Source organism: Pseudoliparis swirei, chromosome 2, assembly GCF_029220125.1.
Source record: "Pseudoliparis swirei isolate HS2019 ecotype Mariana Trench chromosome 2, NWPU_hadal_v1, whole genome shotgun sequence".
NCBI lineage: Eukaryota > Metazoa > Chordata > Actinopteri > Perciformes > Liparidae > Pseudoliparis > Pseudoliparis swirei.
The window spans coordinates 14,717,340-14,732,827 of record NC_079389.1 but is presented as its reverse complement, the minus strand read 5'-3'; the positions used below and the strand labels follow the sequence as shown (position 1 = coordinate 14,732,827).

The following is a 15,488-nucleotide window of genomic DNA, read 5'->3' as shown; positions in this document are numbered from 1 at the left end:
ATCAGCCCTGTGACCATTAGAGTTAATCCGCACGGTATCCAAATGTCTTGCATGCACCTTTTTATTAATCTTTTTTTCTTCTTTTGTATTACTGTACTGTCATGTGTGAAGTGATGTGTGCTTTCCATTTCACTCTGCTTGCATTCTTAAATTACATCAACCTGCCAAGGGACTACAGATGGAAACTAGCCTCCCGGCTATAATCTGGCATATTTACATGTACATTGTACTGTCAATCAATATGCACTGTCCCTTATTCTCTAAATAAATAAATAAAAATAAAAAAATCTCTCAGTTTGACTGCTGCTGATCAGAGTAAACCTCAAGTCCTCTCATGAACTTTCTGTCAACATCTCTTCTCATAAAGCAACTATATCTAAGATCTGAAGATATCAGACTTTGGTGACTCCAAGTCACAGACACAGTCTCAAAAACATCCCAAGGTACATATACCGTTCAAAAGTTTGGGGTCACTTAGAAATGTATTTATTTTTCAAAGAAAAGCACTGTTTTTTCAATAAAGATAACATTAATCAAAAATACACACTATACTTTGTTAATGTGGTAAATGACTATTCTAGGTGGAAACGTCTGGTTTCTAATGAAATATCTCCATAGGTGTATAGAGGCCCATTTCCATCAACTATCACTCCAGTGTTCTAATGGTACATTGTGTTTGCTAATCGCCTTAGAAGACTAATATCTGATTAGAAAACCCTTGTGCAATTATGTTAGCACAGCTGAAAATAGTGATGCTGGTGATATAAGCTATACAACTGGCCTTCCTTTGAGCTTGAAGTTTGAAGAACAAAATTAATACTTCAAATATTAATCATTATTCCTAACCTTGTCAATGTGTTGACTATATTTTCTATTCAATTTTCAATTCATTTGATAAATAAAAGTGAGTTTTCATGGAAGACACGAAATTGTCTGGATGACCCCAAACTTTTGAACGGTAGTGTACCTTAGGACGACAATACTTCCTACTACTACTACTACTACTATACTTATTACTACTACTACTACTACTACTATTACTTATACTACTACTATACTTACTACTAATAATAATACTACTTTAATAATACTTTCTGAACCAGGGCATCTGTTTAAAATGGAGAGACTGCTTCATTTAGATTTTTCTTGTAGGATTTGTGTTGCTTTTGTGAAGTAAAAACTGAAGCTTTCATACAATCGAGTCAAACAATGGCGATACGCGATGAAGTCAAATGAATGAAGCAGGATGATTGTATTACAGGCCTGCTGTAACAGCAAGCAGACTAGTGCATGCTGTAACAGCTTTTGCCACTAGAGGTCAGCATCACACCGTCCATGTGAGAGACCTCTGAGAACCGGCCACAGGTCTTGGGGACTCCGACTTCGATGTGAGAGGACGAAAGGTTGTATGAAGCACTTTATAAAGCAAGGTTGACAAATAGGGTAAAAAACACATCAGTTGACTTGCATTGTGGGTAATGTAGACTCCAGGAGTACTCTTTTCAGTTCTAGCTTGTCAGAGTTAATCAGTATGATTGTCCATCAGCTGTCTTTACTCCAGAAAGCCCCGCCAGTGCTCTTACATTTCTATATTTGATAAATTGATCAAGTTCTTGCTGGATTTTAGGAGAAGCGACGAGCACAGAAGGTGATCATCACTGCCATAGAAATCAGAGGCATATTAAATGAAACGTTTGTCTATCCTCCTCAGTGCCTTTTTTAAGAGGTGCAGTTGCACATCAGTGATCTTCTGCTTCAGTCGAGACATCAGTCCCGTTCTCAGTGCAGCACCTTTCCCTCTAGCCAACATCAAAGGAGATTTCTCCTCTTTCTCCCTGAGAATTTACCAGTTGTGTCCTTCTGTTTGCCCGTCTGACGCTGCAGCACTGCAAACTGAAACAATATGTTGCAGGGCTTTTTACACATGGTCAGCTGAAAACAACCAACAACAAAAAACACCTTTTGTTCAATGCTGGTATCTTTTTTTAAGATGTGTTGCTATGCTCAACTTTCATCAAGTAACAGATGTTTGGCAGGTAAACAGCATCACCAGATTTAAGAACTATTCTCTTGTTTCTCTTACGATTACAGCTGCAGTCAAATTCCTAGTATTTGCAGTCATACTCAGCCAATGAAGCTGAATCTGATTCTGAAGAAAGTGCAAGCAGTGGAGAGAATCAGGTTATTCTCGATAGCATTTAGGATTGCAGGACTTGTTGTTCCCTTCTTGGCCAAATGTCCTGCTAAGCAGCATCACAATGTGGCCTGGGTGTCATCGCTAAGTCTAAGTCATGTGTCCTGCCTGTGAATGAAAAGTTGTTTCACCGGCGTGCCATGAGGTTTCGTGGTAGGTAAAAGCATTAAGGGCTAAACATGGTTCAGGTGGTGCGTTATTTAACAATAAATACCACATATATGTTGACAAAACAATCTGATGTCACGGTCTACTTCCTCTGCGATTAAGATTGTTTTGTCAACTGCTGTTTCTAAGGTCAGGAATCTACTGTGAAGCTCAACATGTGCTCGTTCACTGCTGCAACAAACCACAGGGATCAATGCATTACAAACCGTATCACTTTTATTCAAACTGTACACATACAACAGGCTTATCTCATTAAAAAACAAGTGAAAAAGACAAAAATGAGTATCCCCATAAATACAATATGCCTTTAAAAACAGAGTTTGTGTTTTCTTGGTAGGTTGCATATGTTCCAGTAAAAAAAATAAAAAAACACACTCGCAGGCAGTCATAATCCTTCTGAAAACGTAGTACAAGACAAACACATGGATCTGGTATCATTAACACTAACAGATCTCTGCTGTCTGAAGGCAAATTACACAGAATACTTTTGCACCATTTCCTTAAAACACGGACGAAGATGATTCGCGTAGGAGCGTTGACATGTTTCCTAACTCAAGTCTACATACTAACTTTAACCAGGGTTGAGGTATGTAGTGCATTCACATGGGAAATGTGACAGTTCTTGTATACAAACTGCTTTAACAGTATACGATTGGTACTTAGGTATATATATATCTAGTATTAGTGTGGATTCAGGACAGAATTTAAGAGATTAAGCACAAAAATAGCAGGTCTATAAGGCCATTATGTTGTGAGTTTACCCTTATTGCTGCACAATGTGTTCATCATTTACAGGTGACGTATGCTGAGATCATGTGCTATACAACAAGAAAACCTTCTGGCAAACTTATTCGACTATATCAGTCAGGATGAAAACACACTTTTCTGCTCAGGTTTCCCCACGAGATTTCCTACTGATTTTATTATTTAGGGGGAGAAATAAACGCGTTTGTTGAATCAATTCAAACAGCCAGTGTGCTCCAAACAACAAGAGGATTCATGGGACTAAATCACTGGTCACTTTTTTATATCGGTGCCATTATTACTAACAATGTATTCGGCACTGTTAAGTGAGGACATTATTATTTTAATGTTTAGTTTCCAGTGACATTTCTAAAACTACCGAGATTTCAGAAGAAAGAAAAAAGAATAGTTTTGAAAACACTTCTGGGATTTATATAAAAATATCTACTATGAACTGGTCACTGGCAAAGTGGGTCTTCAATTTCATTTACAATAGTGTCGTCATCAATTGCTATATTGTCTCCAGTGATTTTTGTTCCACACACTACCCTACACCTCTGCTGAACACGGCGCAGTGCGTCTCCACCGCTCTCTGTCTCCGAATAGAAAAAAACATTCCCACTGTTGTGACCTTTGACCTCCTTTCCAGCGTTTACATGATTTAAAACATCAAACACGAGTCCTGTTTCCAGAGTTTCTCTGTGTTTGAAGGCTTCTGTAACGTAGCCCAGACTCTTAGAATAAAATGATTCGTTAAAAACTCTAAAATGTTCAGTCTGCATGGGAACCATGTAACACTTCAAGTGACAATATAAAGGATAGGGGTGTGTGTGTGGGGGGGGGGGGCAGGTACACTGGGAAGAATACAAGCGTGAATGTGTACAGTCATCTTTATCAAGGATAAAATAACATCGGAATCCCGAGCAACCATTTCCCCTCCGTGTGGATCAAATCTGTATCCTTGAAATGGTGCTTCGGATGTCTTAAAAGCTTAGAAGTCTTTTTGATGGTGGAATCCAACAGTTGAGAGACCACACACAGAGACAAACAATGAGCTGTTGTGTCTTCATTGCAGAGTGGAGGCCTGTGTGTGGTCTCTTTAACTATTTGAATCAGTCATTTTAACACTTTTCACCACTGTTAGGACAGCTGTGCAAACCAATACATAACTTCATTCACCTTCGGAGTGAACATTCAATACGAGAGCAAATACTCAACAGTCAGAAACGTTTTTTTAAAATAAAGTAAAAATGAAGTAAAAGTTTTGATTTCTGGGCAGCCACATGACAGGTAAAGTCATGAGTTGATGGATTATTTCTCAGATTTAAACAGGCGAGATTGTACTCTGCAAATTCTCACACACATATTAAAGCATTTCGGTCTCAAACTAAAAGCAGAGTGATTTAAAATGTATAATTCATGCATCCATAATTAATGAACTCACAGTCCAGGTGCAGCGGCTGTTGGGGCCAAACCATTGACCTTTACACTGCAGCATGGACAGAAGGCCACACTTCTTGACACATCAGTCTTTTCTGTTCTGGTGAGAAACTCTCACCAGTTGACAAGAAGTACATTAACATTGTGATATTGAGGATATAATCAATAATAAGGAGTTTCATATCAAAAGTAACCTCGTCAGTCACGCAATACAGTCCAGGGACCAGTAGGGCCATTTACACCAGTTCATAATCCAAAAATGCAAAAGCCAGGAGTGTGGGCTGATGACAAAATAGACGTTAAAAAACTTCTATCGAATATAGATCAAAGTTTGGTTGTGAGAGAAAAAGTCACAACATGAAAGAAAATAAAAAAAGTCCAAAGTATTATTAAAAATGAAAGCTATTTGACCTCATTTACATGGTTATTATATCAAAAAATCGTGGCGTGGTGCCTTTTTTTGCCTCTTCCAAACTTTATTTACACCGTCGTCTCTCCGTGGTTGCCGTTGCTGAGGCGCTTGTAGAACCGCCGCCATGACTGGAGAGTCTTCCCGGACCAGACCCAGAAACCCGAGGTGATCCCGACTATCATGGTCATCAGGTATTTTATCATGAACACGGTGAAGTCCGGGGTCATGGGGGCGAAGTTGTGGACCGGGCAGGGTACGGCGTACCTCTTGCAGGTCTGCATGTGCCAGGTCCGCTGCCAGTGCTCCCTGAAGGCCTGCTCGTAGAAGTAACAGGCGATCACGATGGTGGCCGGCACCGTGTAGAGCACGCTGAACACCCCGATCCGCACCATCAGCTTCTCCAGCTTCTCCGTCTTAGTGCCATCGTGCTTCATGATGGTGCGGATCCGGAACAGGGACACGAAGCCGGCCAGGAGGAAGGACGTGCCGATGAACAGGTAGACAAAAAGCGGCGCCAGGACGAAGCCGCGGAGCGCGTCCACGTTAAAGATCCCGACGAAACACACACCGGTCAGCACGTCGCCGTCCACCCGACCCATGGCGAGGATGGTGATGGTTTTAATAGCCGGGACGGCCCACGCGGCCAGGTGGAAGTACTGGGAGTTGGCTTCGATCGCCTCGTGGCCCCATTTCATCCCGGCGGAGAGGAACCACGTCAGGGACAAAATCACCCACCAGATGGAGCTGGCCATGCCAAAAAAGTACAACACCATGAAGAGGATGGTGCAGCCCTCTTTCTTGGTCCCCTGAGCCACTGTTCTGTAGCCGTCATCGTAGAATTTATCCACACAAACAACTTTGTCCTCCAGGAAAAACCCAGCGGCGTAGGCCACCGCCACCATGAAGTAACACCCGGATAAGAAGATGATGGGCCTCTCCGGGTACCGGAACCGCCGCATGTCTACGAGGTAGGTGAGCACTGTGAATAAGGTGCTCACACAGCACAAGATGGACCAGATCCCGACCCACAGCCGGCCGAATTTGACCTCATCCTCCTGGAAATACATAATGCCGGATGGTTTGGTGGGCTCGCATGGAGCCCCGCAGTCGTTGACCCCCATGAACCGGTAACCCAGGTAGGCTGGCACTTCCAGCTGCAGAGGGCACGAGAACTGGTGGTACTGGTTGTTTTGGGGCGGGCGTTGGTTGGGTCGGCCTATGTTGGTCGGAAGGGTGACCAGGTCGGGCGAAGAAGAGGACGGGCTGCTGGGTTCGGATGTGTTCTGGCCGACGCAGATCTCGCCGGCTCCGTGGACGGGGAAAGCCTCGCAGCGGAGCCGCTCCGGCCACTGGAAGCCGAATTTATTCATGAGGGCTTCACATCCCTGGCGAGCGCGCTCGCACAGGGACCGACATGGGGGGATGGCCTGCTCCAGCACCGTGCAGACGGGCGCGTACATGGAGCAGAGGAAAAACTTTAGATCTGCGGAGCACTGCACCTTAACCAGAGGGTAGAACTGGTGCACTTCCAGTCCGGCGTCCTCCTGGTTCGTGTGGCCCAGGAGGTTCGGCATGATGGTCTGGTTGTAGGCGATGTCGGTGCAAAGCGGGATGGAGATGGGCTGGCAGAACCCGTGTTCTGGGATCGATATTCCGCTCTCGCTGTTGTAATTTTGAGCAGAAGTGGACGAGAAGGACAGCCCGCACACCAGCCACATGATCCGCAGCAACACGGAGCCAGTGGTGGACCTGGCCGCCGCCATAGTTGAGGAGAGGAGGAGGAGGAGGAGGAGGGGGAGGAGGGGGAGGGAAGGAAAAACTTTGATCCAAGTAGAGAGACTTGAAAACGGCGGAAAAAGCAAAGTAATCTACATTAAATGTTGCGAAACTTCGCTTGCGGTCCGAGTAATTCGAGCTGAAATCGCGGTAACCGTCTTTCCCCTCCTGTTTTACGAAGATAAATCCAAGTGAAACCTTCGCCGTGTCATGGCTTCTTGATGGTCTTTGTAAGTGACTCCAAGCAGCCCACTCTCACTGCAGACCCGGTGGAAAACAACTTAAAGTCCCATTTTCTTCAAGTTGCGCGAACCCAAGTTACTCCGGCGCGATCAACGCGTCCCCGCGGTTAATCTAGCGCTAAACAAAACACGTTTAAAACGTAACAAGGTTTATATTTCCATCGTTTTTCGACTTGACTTCACACAGAGCGTCGTTTCACATGCTGAGCGGTTGGAAGTCCGGAGGCTCGCTCTCCTCACTCCGTGCGGATTCCACCGGTTTCCAGGCGCCCCCTTCATTCACAAGACCTTCCAGCCGAGAGCAGGGCGCCTTGAAACCATTGCCGCGTCTCAGCCAATCACGGTCTTTGTTTTCCTTAAGGACTCGGTTTTGATTGGCCTTTACTCCCAAATAGAAGGAAATGTGGTACAGTAATTACATTACAACAGACTTTACAAAATAAAGAATATATTTTTTTGTTTACGTTTTTTTTTTATATGCCAATAGTGGCTTTTCAGTAGTTATATTTCGTTGATGACACATAAAATATATTTTTTTCATTTATGAAATAATTTTTTTTAAAGGATGTAAATCCTAAACAGCAATAGGCCTCTAACATTACTTTAACACATATGTTAAATTCTTTCTTTCTTATTTGTTTATCGAACAGAATAGTTATACTGCTTACATGTATTGTAATTTGTAAATCTGCTAATGTAAAATAAGATAAATGTACTGTTACTTTTTTCAAGATGATCTGTTTACGTTTAAAGCTGTTTGCCAATCTAAACTGTTTTAGTGCAGCTGTGAAGTAGAACTCTGCATATCTTCACAGAATCTCCACACACAGTCACTCACTGTGCAGGACATGTAAACACATTGCAGCGCAGTGAGCAAACCATGAAAAAAACTAAATGGATTCCTGCGTCGTGACCACTCGACCACAGCAAGCACCACAATAACCTGTTGCTGTTTACTGCTAAAGGGTTTCATTGCAAACAATCAAATGCGGCTCCTGCATTGATCTGTATCATTGTGAGAATAAACAGCAACAACAGTCGAAGCAGCAGTAAATTGGATTGACAGCATGATAAATCTGCCCACAGGCAACTAAGTGTGGGAGGTGTAGAAGGGTTCCTGGTGGCCTTGCTGCATTTGGTGTGTTTCTACCCCAAGTGGGATAAAAGAGGGTGGGGGTAGGGTTGAGTGGGGGAAGGGACAGGAAGAAGAGAGAAGGTCGAAGAGGGCAGTGGAAGAAAGAGAAGCGGAGGGAGCAGGAAGAGACGCTGAACCAAAAGGAAAAGTCAGTAGAGTTCCCCGCTGTAAAATAGCCTATAAAAAAAGAAGGCAAGTTAGATTAAAATAGGCCAGTAGGCCAATCTGGATTTCTGACCCACCCTAGATTGATATTGATCTAGAAACGTTGTAAGGGGGGCAGCAACAATGATCTGAAATGTAGAACAATAATTTATAATTCCCCGTAAAGCAGAGAGTAACTGCAGATTCAGGTTATAATTCTCTGTAGGTTCATCACTGCAGGCTTCCTCTTTCACAATGTTTTCACGTCATTTGATGCATTGTTATAACAATATTTATTCTGGTTGTAGCTGCTTTTATCTAACTTTAAAACTAGATTAAACTATTGTATCTCCTCTCGACACTTATATGAATTTTCGTCTTTGATTTCTCTTCTTTTTCGAGGTGGTGTCCGAACAGTTTGTTCACCTTCCAGACTGTAAGCTTTTTAGAGACACACAGCTGTAGTGGGGTTCAGATCTGTGGCCTCTGTCAAATTATCCGAAGAAAAGGCACTATAATTACATCCATATGAGGTAAATGACAAACACACAGTGACTATAGCTAGGAGCTTGATATATCTCAACTATCAAACTGAGGGAGAAGTCCAATTGGCTGGTTACTACTGCCTCTGATGAAGGATTGGTTTCACCGGTTGGATTAAACCTCGGTATAAGGAGCTGATGGGCAGCTATGTAATAATTAAAGACTCCAGCTATTGATTAAAAATGTTGTTAGTACACTGATTTCCCACTGATATTGGACAAATCTCCATCTGAATGTCACAGCCAGTGTGATAGACATGAAGGAAGCGGTTAAGTTGGCTGAGTCGGTGGGTGGGTGTTTTTGAAGGGCTGTAAGGGCTCTGATGAGTAAGCAGCCCAGTAAACTAATAAAGTAATACATACATACACAATATGATGTTCTTTTCCTATATGACCTCACAGCAGTAACCAATACTGCAGTAAGGTGCATGTGAAGATTGTAACTAGCATAAGATGATAATCATGGTGTAAAAATAGGTCTAACAAATGCTAAAACGATATAGACAATAAAAAGGTCAACCAAAAACATGCATACTATTTGGCATGGTTATATCATCCTCCTAAAACAAACAAGAATGTTTCCGAAAATATCTCTTTATATCAAAATAATATGTCAAATGTGTACATTATGATATTATTTATATTATAGCTACAATCAGAGGGGGAAATGGCACACACATGCACACATGCACAGACATGTAAACACATGCACTTGATTTAAATGTACATTAATAATTGAGGCCTGGAGATGGTGTTTAAAAGGGGCTAGAAATTACTTTGATCTCTGTGACTCACACGCTGGTGTTTTCTCCCTGTGGTGTAAAACACAGCAGTTAGTAGCCACGCCAGGTCAAATGGACGCACTCCATCGCGTTTAACTGTAGCCGTTTGTTTGTGTGTGTGCGTATTCATGGGTCTGCTGTGGTCAAGCAGATGTGGGAAGTCCAGCAGGTTTCCAGACAGTCAGTCACTGTTTGGACTGCGGTCTGCTGCAGCTGGACATCTGCTGGAGAGGGGAAAAAAGTGTTACACAAACAACAACTAGATTTACAGTAGACCAAGGTGAAATAAACAAAACAAAAATGATGTTGATGGTTTGGACAGCTCAGTTCAATGATAGCCGGTGGCATGACCGCCATGCAAAGTATGTGAGCTACTGTGTGAAACCCAATACTGAACAACTATTTAGATGTGGAGTCGAGGTGGAAAAACACCAGTCTTTTTGTTTGGTCTGAGGAGAATTTAAAATTTGAGGACAGCTTACAGAACATGTTGGCTGACCAAGTTGGTCTAACCAGCGTTAAGTGTTTTTGAGGAGTGAGCTAAAAATCGTTTCACCGTGCCGGCCCAATTCATTCGTTTATCCATATTTTGTGTGTGAGTTATATGTAAATTATATGAATTCAGAATAATATAGTGTTTTGGTTCACTCCTACCACTCTCACAGTGTTTTTGAGTTGAAGCAGGTAACTATTTAGAGTTATAAAGCTCTGAAAAAGACACTGTATGCTACTTGTACTGCACCAAACAGCAGAGAGACAAAGTAAGCCACTAGCTGGTGAACTTAGTCGATCATTTAGCAGATAAAGACATTTTCTTCATGAAATGATGACGGGCAAAACAGAGCTAAAAGGATAATGAATTTGCGTTCAACCTGTGGACTCCAAACAACTCCAAATGCATGCTAATGTTGCTCCATATCGGCTTGATCTATAAATAGGAAATTGCCGACTCACAACTTTGTCATGTCAATTTAAAAGGTGAGAATATGTCACAGCCATAATCTACAGCAGGTTTAATCCAAAAATGAATGTACAATCACACCCCAACCAAAAACTCAAGGGTAACCAAAAGAAGATTACTAACTATCAAGGTGAGACTATACACATGGAGCAGGTAGTCATGGAAACACCAATGGAGAAAAGCAGAAATAGACCAGACAACTGAAGCTAATTTAATGAAACATAGTGGGAAAAGGCATTCGATTAATATGAGACGATTTTGTTTTGTCAAACTACTTCAAACTCAGGAAGAGATAGCAACACATCCTGAATAAGACAGCTTTAAAGCGTGCTGTTAAAGGTGCTCTATTGTAATTACTATGCATTTCTTCATTTAGCTGCCTCTTGCCTACTTTCCTCATGTGTGTCTGAGTTATGGGCTGGTATATATAGCATTTTAGAAGTATGTGTGGGACACTCGTCTGAATGGGGGAGGGGAGATCGACCTTAAGAAGTCAGCAGAGAGAGAGAGAGAGAGGAATGCAGGCAGCTGGTTTGTGTCTGTCAGTGCAACACAGAGAGCCTACAGTACTGGACTACTCACACTCTCTCTCACACACACACACACTGATGAAAGAACGATTTATTTGGACCAACAGAGTGTGTTGGGTCCGGTAGCAGGCAGCAGGAAGCTCACTGGCGGACATCTCAACTACTCAGACAAAAACTCCATACCAGTGTGGCGCAAAAAGTCAATCCATACACTTACACAATGTTGTATGCAGTAATAAAATACAATCATATCATATACAGTCAAAGTTAGCATGGTCTGGGTGTAGGTCAGTGTTGTTGTATTTATGCTGCTAAAACAGCTCAATGCATCGATCACCTCCCTATTTATGGAGAATAATGTCTGGGAACACACAGCCAGAAATTAAGAAGGTGTTTTTCGTTGTTTGTGCTTTACTCATGAACATTGCATTAGAATTGAAACAATGACGATGGGTTTCCATGTTCAGCTTTAAAGTCTTTCAATTATGAGCATTTGTTGGGATTCATTTACTTTTTAATTTACCTGTAACACATTTCTGTTCCGTAATTTATTCATACTTATCTCGTAACATAAACAACAACATTGATGTATCTCTCATACGCTCAAACTACATCAAACCAAGACGAAGAGTCTATATCTTGCAGCACTGTGAGACTGTGCTTTGAGCTGAATGCCAATGTCAGCGTGCTAACATGATCACAATGACGATACTAATATGTTAAAATCGTCAAATTTGAAAACGTAAGGTGATTAGAGAATACAAATAGAACCGCGGCATAAAAACACTCAATGTCACATGATCATGAAGTGAGCCAGTGTAGGTCTTCATGTTTTGGAGCCTTTAGACCGGAGGGTCTTCCAGCCTGCAGGGCTGTGCTCCGATACTGATACTGTCTGCCAGATGGCAGCAGGGTAAACAGTTTGTGCAATGGGTGGCAGGAGACCAACATCATCACTTGGGCCTTCCGCACAGACATTGTGTGGTTCGTGTCCTGAATGGCAGGGAGCTCCCTGCAGGTGGTTTGCTCCACTGTTCGGACCAATCTCAGGAGGGCCCTGCTGTTGTGAGCAGAGAGCTGTCGAACCACGATGGCAACCGGTCAGAATCCTCTTAATCCTGTGTAAAAGTGTGTTAGGATAGTCAGATCAACATTAACTCATTAGGACTTTGACTTCCTGCCTGTGTGCTGAGTCATAAGTGATGAGGATGGCTGTGTCATTTTCAGTTTTTCAAATTATACATTAGCAGTGTATTGCGAAGGAGTTTTGATTAAATAGGTCACACAGCGGAAGGCTGAGACACCAGGGCCTTGGGTCAATGAGGAGGAGGGGGAGTTGTGAATTCTCACCACCTGAGGCCTAATCATCAGGAGATCAAGGACCCAGCTGCGGAAGAAGGTGTCAAGTCCCAGGTCTATGTCACCAGAATATAGACAGTGGATCACACTCAACAAGATTAAAGTGTACGTTATCTTTAAAGCATGGTCTTTGGTTGGGGAGAGACTGTACATTTATTTTGGTGGAGTGTCATCAATGCACTTTGGGATATTTATTACCGAATCAGCGTTACATATTGATGTTGCCATGAGTTTTTCTCAAACAGGAGAGCGACTACTGGACTACTGTGTGGTCACTCAACACTGGACAGTTGTGTGGAACTGGTTTGTCCAGTTTCAGTCTTTTCTTGTATGCTTAGAGCAGGAGAATGGAGATATGATCTCGTTTCCCAAAGGCAGGGCGGGGGAGGGGGGGGGGGGGTTCGTATAGCAGTTGTACAATGTGTGTTGACCTCTAGTAGGTATGTGCCGGTAATATTTTTGACGGAACCTAAAATTAGCGCATATATTTGGACCAGTGCTCGGGCGCTGCATTGTCGGAGGTGAATTTATGGCTGAGATGACAAAAATTAGGGTGTCAAGCCAAATCTTATGTTTTCATCACTGCCGATCGGAGGTGGAGCCGACAAATACCCAGGAATGTCGATTGTAACTAGTGGCTGTGGGTTTTTTGTCCAGTGGGAAAGGGGCTTTAGAAGAGCTGACCTCGAGGGGGAATAGAAGACTCATACAGCTCAAGTTCTAAACTATTAAAGTAAGACCCTTCTACCTCTACTGAGAGCTTGTGTGATGCTAATTTCAGAGCCACATCTATTGTTAACTAACAGGGCTGTGTCGCGGCGATGACCATTAAATTAATCCAAGAGTTCAGTTCCTCTACTTCTTGAACTTTGTCAGCAAAGTTATATATAAGTACTTTTTCAGTGGTCTGCGAAGAACAAAAACATGAAGATTTGTGGTTAGTACTCATTGTGAAATTGGTAATGTTAAAGTCTGTTGAGTGTTTGTCAGTTAAAGTTTTTTTTTAAACAATACAAAAAAATGCACTAAACACAGAAGCAGTTAAGGAATGTTGTTGAGAGCATCCATTCTCCAGCGCACAGGAAGCAGAGAGCCAAAGGGACTATCATGAAAACATACCACCATGTAGGTAACCATAGCAACAATATTGATGCTGTATTTGACCCCTCAGATAAACTGAGTGTAACAGATTGAGTTGAGCAACACAGTAAATCTCTGTTGTTTTCTTGACTTTACACAATAGTCCTTTACTTCCCCTCCCCCCACAGCACACACACAGCAGTCTTGGAGGTGATGTGCTAATTGATGCAAAGTAATGGAGGCGGTGACGCCACAATGGCTGCCCCGCTAAGCTTTACAAAGATCTTGTTTTGCTTGCATCATATGGCTTGTATTAAGTGAACTTTATGTATTCCGTGAGTGTGGTTATGATTGAGAAGTGATCAAGAGTTCAGAATAAAGAAAACAGATGACTAGAGGATGAAGAAGAGGAAGATAAAGAATAGGAGCAGAGGGAGGAAAAGGGTAATGCGGAGAAGGAAGAGGATTAGGAGGGGGAGGACTCCTGCAGTTTTGAGGTCAAACACACAGCTGCGGTCATCACCTTTCACTCCAGGGGACTCGCACATACACACACAAGCACACACACACTCACACACACACTCACACACACACTACTATGATCATCACCCTCTGTGGGAGTTTGACCTGAGCCAGATGGTCACCGCTCTCTCTTTTTATGACTCTCTTTTTTCTGCCATGTCCACACTAAGCCAGTGTATTTCACACCTAAAAAAAACGGAGCTTTTCAAATACGCTCCCCACAATGAATATGTTTCAAGACACCAGTCTAGCATTGTAGTGTGAACGAGGCAAACAATGCCAAATCAATGATGTATCAATAACATGCCTTCACAGGGAGTTGTGTACTAAGAAGACACATTTTCTGTCCCCTCAAGCTCTCTGCAATCACTCATTTTAAATGCCAATGGAGATCACCGTGTAGGTTTGGGATTAACCTGCCTCTAAATGTATGCTGCAAAAACAAACAAAAAACTCTAAGTGGTGGACCACTTCCAAAAATGAAAAAATAGATTAGGCTCAGAAAAAGAATATAGAAAAAACTATTTAAGATCAACATTTGTTTCGAACAATCTTTTTACAGATTTTTCAAAACATGTCACTATGTAGAGTGGAACATATGATATTGTACATGTAATAATCCAGATTGAGCTTTATTTATTGGGATGATGCAAACTTGTTAAGATTATCTCTCTATGCTGTTTTACCGAAACATATTTCGTTTTCTTATGCATATCACAACATTGTACATACTATATATATGCCATTTTACATTTGTCTAAATGTATTATGTACACCATTGCATAGATTGTAGCCAGTACATACTATTTGCTGATATGGATCTTTTGTTTTTTATGGAAGTATTTTTAGATGAACTAAACAAACTAAGTAGTGTAAATTGAAGTTCTTGAGTGTTTCTGGTTTAGGTGTTTTATGCACGGAAATGTTGTTTCTCAGGTCAAACTTCCTCAGTTTGTGTGTTTGTGTGAGTGTAAAGATCAAGCCAAATTACCCAGTTCCTAAAATGTTTTTATCAGGCTCCAAACATGTGTTTCCAATGTTCTTTAAATACGTTGCCTACACGACACACACACACACACACACACACCCACGCACACACGCACAGTATTTCCAAGGCCAAATTGTTCAAATGAAACCCCTCCCTTGTTGAGACAGACTTCATTTTTCTTCTTCTTTTGGTATCAGACTGCATGTGAATAACAAACTGATAAAGAAAGATATGTAAGATACCAAGAACTATAAGTAGGATCTTATGCACAATAGATATGTTAACTTTTGAAGATTCACCTGTTGAGAATACACCAGTGCACTGCTATCCCCATTTAACCACCCAAAAAAGAAATCATCAACAATGGCAATTATGGCTTATCTTTATAGCTTGAGTTAACTACTTTAGTACTACTACAAAAAGATAATTTATAATATGAGTCCTTTTTTTCAGAGTAAATTAAAAGTTC

The 15,488-nt window shown here is 41.9% G+C and overlaps 1 protein-coding gene and 1 long non-coding RNA gene across 2 annotated transcripts in view; both read right to left on the bottom strand.

The window, feature by feature from the left end:
* Positions 1 to 2,558: 2,558 nt before the first annotated feature.
* On the bottom strand, positions 2,559 to 7,213 carry LOC130207579 (frizzled-7-A-like). The gene has a single exon (XM_056436230.1). It carries the CDS (start codon positions 6,719 to 6,721, stop codon positions 5,027 to 5,029), a length of 1,695 nt encoding a protein of 564 aa, XP_056292205.1. The 5' UTR covers positions 6,722 to 7,213; the 3' UTR covers positions 2,559 to 5,026.
* A 2,252-nt stretch (positions 7,214 to 9,465) lies between these two features.
* Positions 9,466 to 15,488, bottom strand: part of LOC130203155 (uncharacterized) — an 11,431-nt gene continuing 5,408 nt past the window's right edge. The window contains exon 3 of the long non-coding RNA XR_008833448.1: positions 9,466 to 9,803. This is a non-coding gene — a long non-coding RNA (uncharacterized LOC130203155). The remainder of the gene's footprint in view (positions 9,804 to 15,488) is intronic.